This window comes from Impatiens glandulifera, chromosome 8 (assembly GCF_907164915.1).
Source record: "Impatiens glandulifera chromosome 8, dImpGla2.1, whole genome shotgun sequence".
NCBI lineage: Eukaryota > Viridiplantae > Streptophyta > Magnoliopsida > Ericales > Balsaminaceae > Impatiens > Impatiens glandulifera.
In genome coordinates this window covers 5,724,826-5,736,564 of record NC_061869.1, presented here as the reverse complement: position 1 = coordinate 5,736,564, position 11,739 = coordinate 5,724,826, and the positions used below count along the sequence as shown (strand labels likewise).

At 30.4% G+C, this 11,739-nt stretch overlaps 1 protein-coding gene and 1 long non-coding RNA gene across 2 annotated transcripts; both read left to right on the top strand.

Annotated features, from left to right (window-relative positions):
• Positions 1–4,854: 4,854 nt before the first annotated feature.
• On the top strand, positions 4,855–5,585 carry LOC124911234. Its single transcript, XR_007096600.1, has 4 exons — positions 4,855–4,957; positions 5,025–5,089; positions 5,318–5,376; positions 5,454–5,585. It is a non-coding gene; the product is annotated as an uncharacterized LOC124911234 (long non-coding RNA).
• Positions 5,586–6,836: 1,251 nt separating this feature from the next.
• LOC124912780 (pumilio homolog 2-like) lies at positions 6,837–8,449 on the top strand. The gene is made up of 4 exons (XM_047453428.1): positions 6,837–7,546; positions 7,744–7,881; positions 7,954–8,061; positions 8,168–8,449. Exons 1-4 carry the CDS (start codon positions 7,433–7,435, stop codon positions 8,447–8,449), a joined length of 642 nt encoding a protein of 213 aa, XP_047309384.1. The 5' UTR covers positions 6,837–7,432.
• The last annotated feature ends 3,290 nt before the right edge of the window (positions 8,450–11,739 follow it).

The following is an 11,739-nucleotide window of genomic DNA, read 5'->3' as shown; positions in this document are numbered from 1 at the left end:
ATATTTCAACCTACATTCTTACTTTCATTTCATCTATTATGTTCGCCCCCTACATATATTAATTAGTTATAGAGATTGAAACCACCGGTCTTAATGATTAAATGTTAACACTTAACCGCTAAATTACTTGATTATTGAAATAATTTTATAATTTTGTGTATATATATATATTTTTTTATATAAGTTATATTTATAAATTTTTTATACTTATACCAAAAAAATATATAATAAAAATAATTTATATCTTTATTTTAAATAAAAATAATAATGATATATATATAACATTATTATTATTATATAATTTTTTTCAAAATATTATATAAATTTATTAATAAAAATATTTTTTATTTTTTTTCTCTATAAATATATATTATTCTAATTAGAAATATTTATCTTCAAATTTATTTTTTAATATATAATAATTATATAATGTTACATATTTATTTAATTTTATATATATATATAAATATTTATATCATATTTTTTTCCAAACTAATTTTACTTTTTAAATACTAAATAAATTTTTGTGTTTTATATATTTTTTCTTATTTTTAATTTATATGTATATAATATTTGGATTTAATAGATTAAGTTTTTATTTATATATAAATATAATTAAAAAAATATTTATATATAATTAATGATGATAGAAATTATTATATATATATATATATATTGTTATGAATGCGGTGTAAAATTTAAAATATAAAGTTTTATTAGCTTAGTTGGTTAAATGATTTTATTTATTTTGTTATGTTATAAGTTCGAAACATAACTTTAGTATTTTTAATTTTATTTTTAACTGTTTCAAATTTATGGACGGGTCAACTCACGATCTGACCCAATAGTCATTTACTCATATATATATTCAAATTAATCATAACTCTCGACCCCGTAAACCAAACAAATTCAAATTAAGCATTATTATTATTATATATATATTATTATGAATGTCGCGCGTTAATCAAATTTTATGTAAAATTTTAAATATAAAGTCTTATTAGCTTAGTTGGTTAAATGTTTTTACTTGTTTTTGTTATATTGTAAGTTCGAAACACATTTATAAAAATTTTAATTTTATTTTTAACCGTTTCAAGTTTATGGGTGAGTCAACTCACGATCCGACTCAAATATCTATTTACTCTCTCATATATATCTAAATTAATCACTACTCTCGACTCCGACAAATCAAACAACTTTAAATTAAGCATTATTATTATTATTATTATTATTATTATTATTATTATTATTATTATATTATTATATAATAAGGAAAACAAGGTCACGAGGAGAGTGAATTATTATTATTATTATTTTTTAAGAATCCCAAACTTGGCCGAGTTTTAAGATGAGGTCAACGTGGACACTTACAGTTACATTGGATTACCTTTAGCGGCGTTTAAGTGTTGTTGGAATTTCGCGGCAAAAAAGAGTTTTTGGACAAATGTTATCTAAAGTAAATAATAACAAAATTGGTCTGGTTGGATAATGTAACAAATGGGTGTTGGTTGTAGAAAGAAATTAACAACAATTGGATGTATCTTAAAAAAAGTTCAAGAGATTTGTTATTGGCAAGACTAATTCCATCAACTTTTGACATTATAACTTGTGTGCTAATAATAGCATGGAAAATTAGTTTTTTACTATGCAAAATGCTAGTTCTTATAAAGTTAACATCAAATCCAATCGTAGACTAATAACAAGGAGAAAGATATGTTGGAGAAACTTAAAGATCAATCAAAGAAACAAGATTAAACTCTACCATGGGAAAAGTCTTATCAATATAGTATTAGCAAATATTTTGAATCATTAAATCAAACATAGGTGAATAGTTACATGTGCCATATGTATGGCACAATAGTACAACCTTCCAAATTTCTTTCTTTTGATGGTGTGGCCTATATGGTGGTATCCTTATATAACTTTAAAGTTCAATCGAAAGGGATCATTCGCGACTAGTGAGCGGAGTAAATGTTTTCACATATTCTTTTGCATTGTCCTTATGTTGAACCAAATTGGAGTTTATTGTGGAGCATTATTGTAATTGATTGGGTTATGCATTGATTATTAAGAATTTTTTTTTTTTGTCTAAGTGGGTGGATTAATGAATTGTCATTGGGAACCAAAAGAAGTTAATTCTCATTTCACTTTTTATTTGGTGGACAATATGGTGGAGAATCTTGAACAACAAAAGTAGACCCAATATATTTTTCTTACCACTATCTTATAGAACAGGATAGACAACACAGTCGTTTTTACATAATGCATGTGGATCTTCTTGACGAGATAATGAGAAAATAAGGTTTTGTGGTTGCATTTGACCGCCTTTTTATGTATTTTTGAAACATGTGTTCAACCGGTTTATTTTGAATTTTTTTTTATTATTGTTGCATTGTTTTTAGTTGGTTTGTTCTAGTGGCTTGATAGTTAATCTAACGTGAAGTGTCATAATAATATTTTTAATATGATCAATAGATTTGAGACCACAACTAAATCGAATTGCTAAATCAAATTGTTGGTTCCTGCCACATTTTCATAAATGGTCAGATAATAATACTTTTAACTTTTTGAAGGGAATTTCTTTTAAGAAGATAAAATAGTTAAAAGAGTATTGAGTAAGCTTTTAATTTTTCAACCAAAGAAATATTAGTAGAAGTTTATATTTTTCATATGATTTTGTGTTCAAGGACTAACATAAATATTTTCAAAAGTTTAGGATACGTTTGGAATTTATTCTCGTTCATATGGGTGAGCATTTGACAGATTAATCTAAAATTCAATTCGATTCGAATCCAAATACTAGTTCGGATTAGCTATTTCGGATTGTATTGAGATCGGATCAAATTGAGTTTAGATTGAATTAAATTCGGATTGGATAAAAATTATCCAAATAAAAATATTTTTTTCAATTTAGCCTCAAAATAATATAATTTTTATTTATTTTTGCATCACTTAATCGGTCAAATTTTTATTTATGATTTTTTTTTTAAATCAGATAAATATTTTTTTCATTATCAAATTTTAATTAGTTAACTGAAATATTCGAAAGGAATGAATACGTGTTTTAGCAAAAGAAAATAAATACTATTATAAATAGACAAAATTAATTCTAACACTAAAAAATTAATAATATTTTTTTTTATATAAAATTAAGTTTATTAAACAGTAAAATAAATTGAAAATTAAGTAATTAGATAAAAAAAAAAATGTTAAATTGAATTATCCAAATCATACTCAATCCAATTCAAATCAAATATGTATTATGAATTGAATACATATAATTTGGAGTTAATATGAATCTAATAAAACAAATTGAATTTAACTATTTGTTCACACCTACCTTTCATTCCTGAGTTTTATTGGACGTTAATTCGCTTCAAGATTTTTGAATTCGAAAGAAGAACACAAGAATTGCTCACCGTGAAAGAGAATGATCGATCCCATGTTTTTAGGTCTACCTCTCGCATCATCACTCGGATAGAACAAATCGTCCTTTCATTTGATGAATCTTTGCATATATTTCAATAGATGTGTAAAGTGTATCGTGTATAGAGCCGTCAATTTGGGTTAGGCCTGTTGGGTTGGTCTGCTCCGCCAAACAATTCAAACGGGTTGGGTTGAAATATTAGCAACCCATTTGAAGCTGGGCCTACAGGGTCAGCCCGTTCAGTCGCGTTGACAAAAGAAAATCTAATATGATTTATAGTCTTATAGCTTAGGCATATGCTGCATAGCCATATTTTTTTTCTCTTCTAGGCAGCACTACAACCGTCAATACTTAATACTTCGTCCATCGGCCACCGACTACTTATTTGTTCCGCCTTTCTTCTCTTCGTTCTCGCCTTCAAGGGTTCGTGGATTCAAATTTGGTTCTAGACTACAACAGTCAATACTCAATACTTCGCTCATTGACCACCGACTATCTATTTGCTCCGTCTTTCTTCTCTTCGTTTTTGGCTTCAAGGGATCGTGGATTCAAACTTGGTGCCAATTCCAGAAGCTTCACACTGAAGTTTGAAACTTAATATTTTGTTAAATAATAGATTCATTTTCGAAATTGACTCTTCTCAAAATGAAGGTATTAATTTGGATGTTGATGAATTTAAAAGTGCTAACCATGATGAAGGTCATCTAAAAAAGTTTAGGGAATATTATGATATTTTAATGTATTTTAAGAAATGATTTTATTTATAGTGAGACAACTCGCGGGCTGGCCCGCCCGCAACCCACCTTAGGTTGAGTTGAGGATTTTAGCCTGCCAGGATGGTGGATCGGGCCGCCGTCGACCAATCAAACGATGAGTTTTGATAGGTAGGCCCGTCTGTCATGGGTTGGCCCGTCTGAATCGTGTAATACATCTATTACACATATTTAAGTAAAATAGAGTGTTTGTTCCACTTTTATATAAAAACATATGTAATTAAATAGATAAGTTTTGGGTTTTTTTACCATTTACTTTATCTTTAAGTGTAAACAATTTTTAAGAAACAAATTGAATGACTAAAGTTTTGTTTCGAGCTAAGCTTCATAATAAGTCATCTATAGAGTTGCAAAATAAGTTGTAGTGCTTCGATTTCTCAGCTCTCTATATTTTTTATTTTTTTTAATATTATATGGTCTTTCTAATACTCGAAAATAATCGAAAATTAATTCAATTACCGTTTTCAACCCAGGACCAATATGACTCGAAACTTCTTTCATAACTCCCGGAACTTCCTCGTATTTTTTGTTTGAGGGCTTACATTAACAATTTTCAGAAGTTTAAGATACATTTGGAACTTATCCCCGTTCATATCATTCCTCCCGCTTAATCCCGCATTTCTTCAGTTTTGCTCCAACTGGTTTCCATTTAAGGGTTTACATAAATCTTGAGTTTTAATTCAGAAGAAGAAGAAGAAGGATGGACGACAGACAAGAAACAGACGATCGTCAAAACCCCGAGGATAGGAGATTTCAGGTTAACTTAATATTATAATAATTTAACATGTTTGAACATATGTCTGATTAATAGGTCAAAATTCCAGAATTATGCCTATAGACCCCCCTCCGATGAACTCTCAGATTTTGCTGGGCATTTTGTTGAGTCCAGGTAATTAGATTCTCTCGTTTATCTTGAAGTAACCTGTCTAAGCAGTCAGGATGTTATTGGTAGCCGGTTTATTCAAAAGCAGCTTGAAACTGTAACGATAGAGGACAAAAATGAGATCTTCCTGGAATTAAAACCTTATGCACTTTATCTAAATGATGGACAAGTTTGGGAATCACGTTTTGTGTTGCTAATTAAGTTTTAAGCTGATGGTATTTGTTGGTTTCATAGAAAAGAATTGGCTGAGAAACTTTTTGGTCATGTGTATACACTTAGCTTTGATTCAGAAGGTAAGATTCTGTTTGTTCAAATAAATGCTCTAATATGTATACAAATCTAATATATATATTTTTGTTTTAATTTGAAGGCATTGGAACTTGTTGATACGGACCAATGTTAGAGAGCTTGATAATCATGTTGATGCGTATCTTTATGATCTGAAAGCTAACTATTGTAATCCAGAAATGTGTTGAATATGTTCCTGAAGAGCATACCGGGGTCATTGTTTCTGTTTGCATAGATCAAATTGTTAAATCGTCACAGCATACTCATGGAACTTATATCATTCAGGTTTTAAATTAAAGCTGTGACCTTTTTGTTGATTAATTCTTTCTTGGACAAACTCCCTTTTTATTCTTCTTCATGTGAATAGACTATATTGAAGTATTGCAAGAACTCATTGACCCAGAGGAGAGTGATCAATATAATTGTATCATCTCCAGTCATCTTCTCAAAAATCAATTTGCTACTTATGTTGTTCTGTCTGTGCTGGAGCATGGAAAACCTGAGGACCGTTCTAAAATAGTTGAAAGGTTAGCTGGAAACATAGTTGAGGTGAGCCTGAATAGGTTTGGATCGAAAGTCATTCAGAAATGTTTGGTTTTTGGCAGTCATTGTGACCGTAAACTTATCTTATATGTGATTCTTGGATCCACGGATAGAAATGAGCCACTTTATGTACCCTTTCCTTTTCTTTTTCTTGGTTTATTTAATGAAACTTATCAAGAACCTTCTATTTTTGGTCGTCAGACAATAGTGAAAGGCCAATTTAAAAAGTGTGTTGTACATACTCTTCTGAAAACGTGTGATGATGAGCAACGAGAGTTGATCTTGTCGCGAATTAAATTCATCATCTGGAAAAATATTTGTCCAAGAAAGACTGATCGCTTCAAGAATCTAGCTAGTTGTTTATGGAGGTATTCGTAATTAGGGTTTTTAAGAGTTACAAGTGTACAAATTTGTTAGTATAGCTATATGAATTTTTTGTAATATTGGTACAAATATTGGTATTTCATGTGAATATACACAATTACACATGGTGTATTTTAAGAGTTACAAGTGTAAATGAAATATACACATGGGGTGTTCCGAGATAAGTTGGTGGGCAAAAGAGTCATTTCAATAGAGGAAGATGTTCATTGTGACCAACAAAAGGTACACTAAACGATTTAAAAAAAACATAATCTTAATTCATTTGTGCAGTTTTGAAGAAAAAATTGTAAATATTCAATATGTTACATTAAACATGACCAAAATATTGATTCTAGGGTTAGGTCTAGATGCAAGGGCATGTTATAGATTGACCACCTCCTATTACATTGATAGTTTCGGTCAATCGGAAAACATATTTTAGGACACGAGTTCTCATATTTTATCACTATTTTTATGAGTCTTAGGTCATTCAGAAAACTATTGGAAAAATGTAGATTGAGAAAACTAAGATGACGAGATTGCGTAACAAACAGGTTTATCAACTCATAGCATCTTTTAGTGAATGGTATATGTATATCCTCATTTTTAACTCAACTAGTAGATTATCATTTTCAATAACAAAATGATAATATGGATCCAACAGTATAGAAGTTGTCGCGATTAGACACCAAACATGCTTTCGATAATCACTTATTATTTGAACGGTTGAGGTTTGAGATAAATATTTGTCAGAAGTTGAGGGATACATTTGGAATTTATCCCCATTCATATATTCCCGCCTTTATTATGTTTCTCTTCGGCAGTCCAATTCCAACTGATTTCCATTTTCTTGCATTTTCTTGTCTTCTTGTTTCGGTATATATACTCTCATCCGGTTTCTTTTAGATCATAATATTATAACCTTTCATTCTTGAGTTTTATTTAAATATCCATTCATGATAACTTCTAATGCAGAATTATCGCCAAAGTACAAAATATACTAATGCACTTGCAGAGAGGAACAATCCATTGTTTTTTAACTCTCCGTAATTGTTTTCATAAATCTTGCATTCTTGAAGAAAAACTTTAGATTCTTCCACTATACACTGATCAGAATATTACATTCTTGAGTTTTAATTTGGAAAAAGAAGAAGGATGGACGAAGGATCGTTAGGAGGCGAGATAGATAACGATAGACATGAAACAGATGATAGTCAAAACCTCGGATTTCCGCCACCTTTGCCATCCAACGAGAATTGGAGATTTCAGGTTAACTTAGTATTATAATAATTTCACATGTTTGAACATAGGTCTGATTAATAGGTCATAGTTCCTTGATATTTTACAACATAAATGCAGAATTATGCCTATAGACCCCCCTCCGAAATCCATTATCTTGAACCTTCAGATTTTGTTGGGCATGTTGTTGAGTCCAGGTAATTAGATTCTCATTTATAATATGTCAGGAGGCTGTTGGAAGCAGGTTTATTCTACAGAATCTTGAAACTGCAACGATAGAGGACAGAAATAAGGTCTTCCTGGAATTAAAACCTCATACACTTTCTCTAATAAAGGACATGTATGGGAGTCATGTTATCATATGGGTAAAAAGATGCCTATAATTTGATTTTGTGTTGGTAATTAAGTTTTAAGCTGATCGTTTTTGTTGGTTTCAGTTTTTTGAACATGGACTAGATTTGCAGAGAAAAGAATTGGCTGAGGAACTTTTAGGTCATGTATATACACTTAGCTTTGATCAGTATGGTTCCAGAGTGATTCAGAAGGTTACATTCTGTTTGTTCAAATAAATGCTCTAATATGTATACAAATCTAATATATATATATTTTTGTTTCAATTTGAAGGCATTGGAATTTGTTCCTATGGACCAGAAGATAAAAATCGTTAGAGAGCTCGAAAATTATGTTGATACGAGTGTGTATGATCTAGATGTAATCCAGAAATGTGTTGAATATGTTCTTGAAGAGCATATCGAGATCATTAATGATGTTGATACGTGTCTTTATGATCCGAAAGCTAGCCTTGTAATTGAGAAATGTGTTGAATATGTTCCTGAAGAGCATACCGAGGTCATTGTTTCTGTTTGCATAGATGAAATTGTTAAATTGGCACAGAATACTTGTGGAACTTATATCATTCAGGTTTTAAATTAAAGCTGTGACCTTTTTGTTGATTAATTCTTTCTTGGACAAACTCCTGTTTTATTCTTCTTCATGTGAATAGACTATCTTGAAGTATTGCAAGAACCCATTGACCCAGAGGAGAATGATCGATGGAATTGTATCATCTCTAGTCATCTTCTCAAAAAATCAATTTGCTACTTTTGTTGTTCAGTCTGTGCTGGAGCATGGAAAACCTGAGGACCGTTCTAAAATAGTTGAAAAGTTAGCTGGAAACATAGTTGAGGTGAGCCTGAACAGGTTTGGATCGATAGTCATTGAGAAATGTTTGATTTTTGGCAGTCATCGTGACCATAAACTTATCGTAAATGAGATTCTTGAATCCAAGGATGGAAATAAGCCACTTCAGGTACCTTTTTTTTTCTCGTCTTATTTGAGAATCTCTCCAAACTGATATTGTTTTCAGAACTTTCTATTTTTAGTCTTCTCAGACAATAATGAAAGACCAGTTTAGAAACTACGTTTTACAGAAGGTTCTGGAAACGTGTGATGATGAGAAACGAGAGTTGATCTTGTCACGAATTAAGCTGATGGTGTTGTGATTGATTGTTGCTATGCAGAGAAAACAATTGGCTGGGAAACTTTGTGGTCATGTGTTTACACTTAGCATTGATCAGTATGGTTGCAGAGTGATTCAGAAGGTAACATTCTGTTTGTTCAAATAAATGCTCTAATATGTATACAAATCTAATATATATTATTGTATATTTTGTTTCAATTTGAAGGCATTGGAATTTGTTTCTATGGACCAGAAGATAAAAATTGTTAGAGAGCTCGATAATCATGTCAATTCCTGTCTTTATGATGATAAAGCTACCCATGTAATCCGGAAATGTGTTGAATTTGTTCCTGAAGAGCACACCGTGGTCATTGTTTCTATTTGCATAAAACAAATTGTTAAATTGGCACAGCATACTTATGGAACTTATATCATACAGGTTTTACTTTAAAGCTGTGACCTTTTTGTAGATTAATTATTTATTGGCCAATCTTCCTTTTTATTCTTCTTCATGTGAATAGTCTATATTGAAGTATTGCAAGAACTCATGGACCCAGAAGGGAGTGATCGATGGAATTCTATCATCTGTAGTCATCTTAGCAAACGATGAAGTTGCCAATTATGTTGTTCAATGTGCGCTTGAGCATGGAAAACCTGAGGACCGTTCTAAAATAGTTGAAAGGTTAGCTGGAAACATAGTTCAGATGAGCCTGAACAAGTTTGGATCGAGCGTCATTCAGAAATGTTGGATTTTTGGCAGACATTGCGACCGTAAACTAATCTTAAATGCGATTCTTGGATCCACGAATAGAATTGAGCCACTTCAGGTACCCTTTTCTTTTCCTTTTCTTTTTCTTGGTTTTTTTTAATGAAACTTATCAGAACTTTATATTTTTGGTTTTGGATAGACAATAATGAAAAACTGGTTCGGTAAGTATGTTGTCCTTAAGGTTCTGGAAACGTGTGATGATAAGCAACGAGAGCTGATCTTGTCGCGAATTAAGATTCATTGTCTGGAGAAATATTTGTCATGAAAAGACTGATAATAGTGTGTAAATGAAATATACAAATTTGTTAGTATAGCTATATGATTTTCTTGTTTGAGTAGGATAAGTTTAGCAAAAGAGTCAATTTCAATTAATAATTTTTTTAATTAATAATTTTTTTCTTTAAAATGATAAAGACTTAAATTTAATGACCTTAAAGAAAATTTGATTCAATTAGCATGGATTTTGATTTTGTTTCGTGCATACAAATAAAATAATTATATATATATATATATGGCAAATTATTTAAGCGGTACTCTAATTATTTTAATCGCTCACTTTTAGCTTTTAAATTAATTTTGAAAACAAATCGGTCCTTTAACTTTTAAAAAGGTCATCAATTGCCTATTCGCTAACTTTTTAGTTAAACTTAACGATTTTAAAATGAGGTAGTCGAGTTTTTTTTTTATTAGGGCTCAAGCTAGTATCAAAAAAATTTGAAACCCGATTATAAATAAAATTGAAATTAAGTTGATAATTGAAAAATCAAAATTCTTTATAAATGATGGATGTTTGTTTTTATATAAAAAAAAATCTTGCATCTCTCTAAACGCATATGATGTTCATTTTTTTTTTTTTTTATCTATGAGAATATTGGTGGGTAAACTTGAAAAACTGTTTAAAGGCTTTCTATTGTTGCAACCATTCTAACTTTACACCTTTAGTTAGATGGAGCAATGTCAAAAGGCCCATGATTGAGTCTTGAAACGAGGGACATGTTTTATTTCAACAAAGTTTTGTTGTTTAAGTGTTGTTGGAGTTTTGCGGCAATAAAAGAGAGTTTTGGGCAAATGTTATCCATAGTAAATACGAACAAAATTGGTCTGGTTGGATCAATGTAACAAATAGGTGTTGGTTGTAGAAAGAAATTAACAACAATTGAAGGTGATCTTAACAAAAAGTTCAAGATTTGTTGTTGGCAAGACTAATTCCATCAACTTTTGACATTATAACTTGTGTGCTAATAATAGCATGGCAAATTAGTTTTTCACTATGCAAAATGCTAGTTCTTATAAAGTTTACATCAAATCCAATAGTAGACTAATAACAAGGAGAAAGAGATGTTGGAGAAACTTAAAGATCAATCAAAGAAACAACATTAAACTCTACCATGGGAAAAAGTCTTGTCAATATAGTATTAGCAAATATTGTGAATCATTAAATCAAACATAGGTGAATAGATACCTATGCCATATGTATGGCACAATAGTACAACCTTTAATTAAAATTAATTTCTTTCAATGGTGTGACCTATACGGTGGTATCCTTATATAACTATAAATTTCAATCGAAAGGGATCATCATGTGCAACTAGTGAGCGGAGTAAATGTTTTCACACATTCTTTTGCATTGTCCTTGTGTTGAACTCATTTGGAGTTTATTGTGAAGCATTACTGTAATTGATTAAGTTATGCAGTTATTATTAAGATTTTTTTTTTTTCTGAGTAGGTGGATCAATGAATTGTTGTTGGGCACGAAAAGAAGTTGATTCTCATTCCTCTTTTTATTTGGTGTACAATATGGTTGAGAATCTTTAACAACAAAAGTAGACCCAATATCTTTTTTTTACCATCTTAGAGAACAGGATGGACAACACAGTCGTTTTTACATAATGCATGTGGATCTTCTTGACGAGATAATGAGAAAATAAGGTTTTGTGATTACATTTGACCGTCTTTTTCTGTATTTTTGAAATATGTGTTTAACAGGTTTATTTC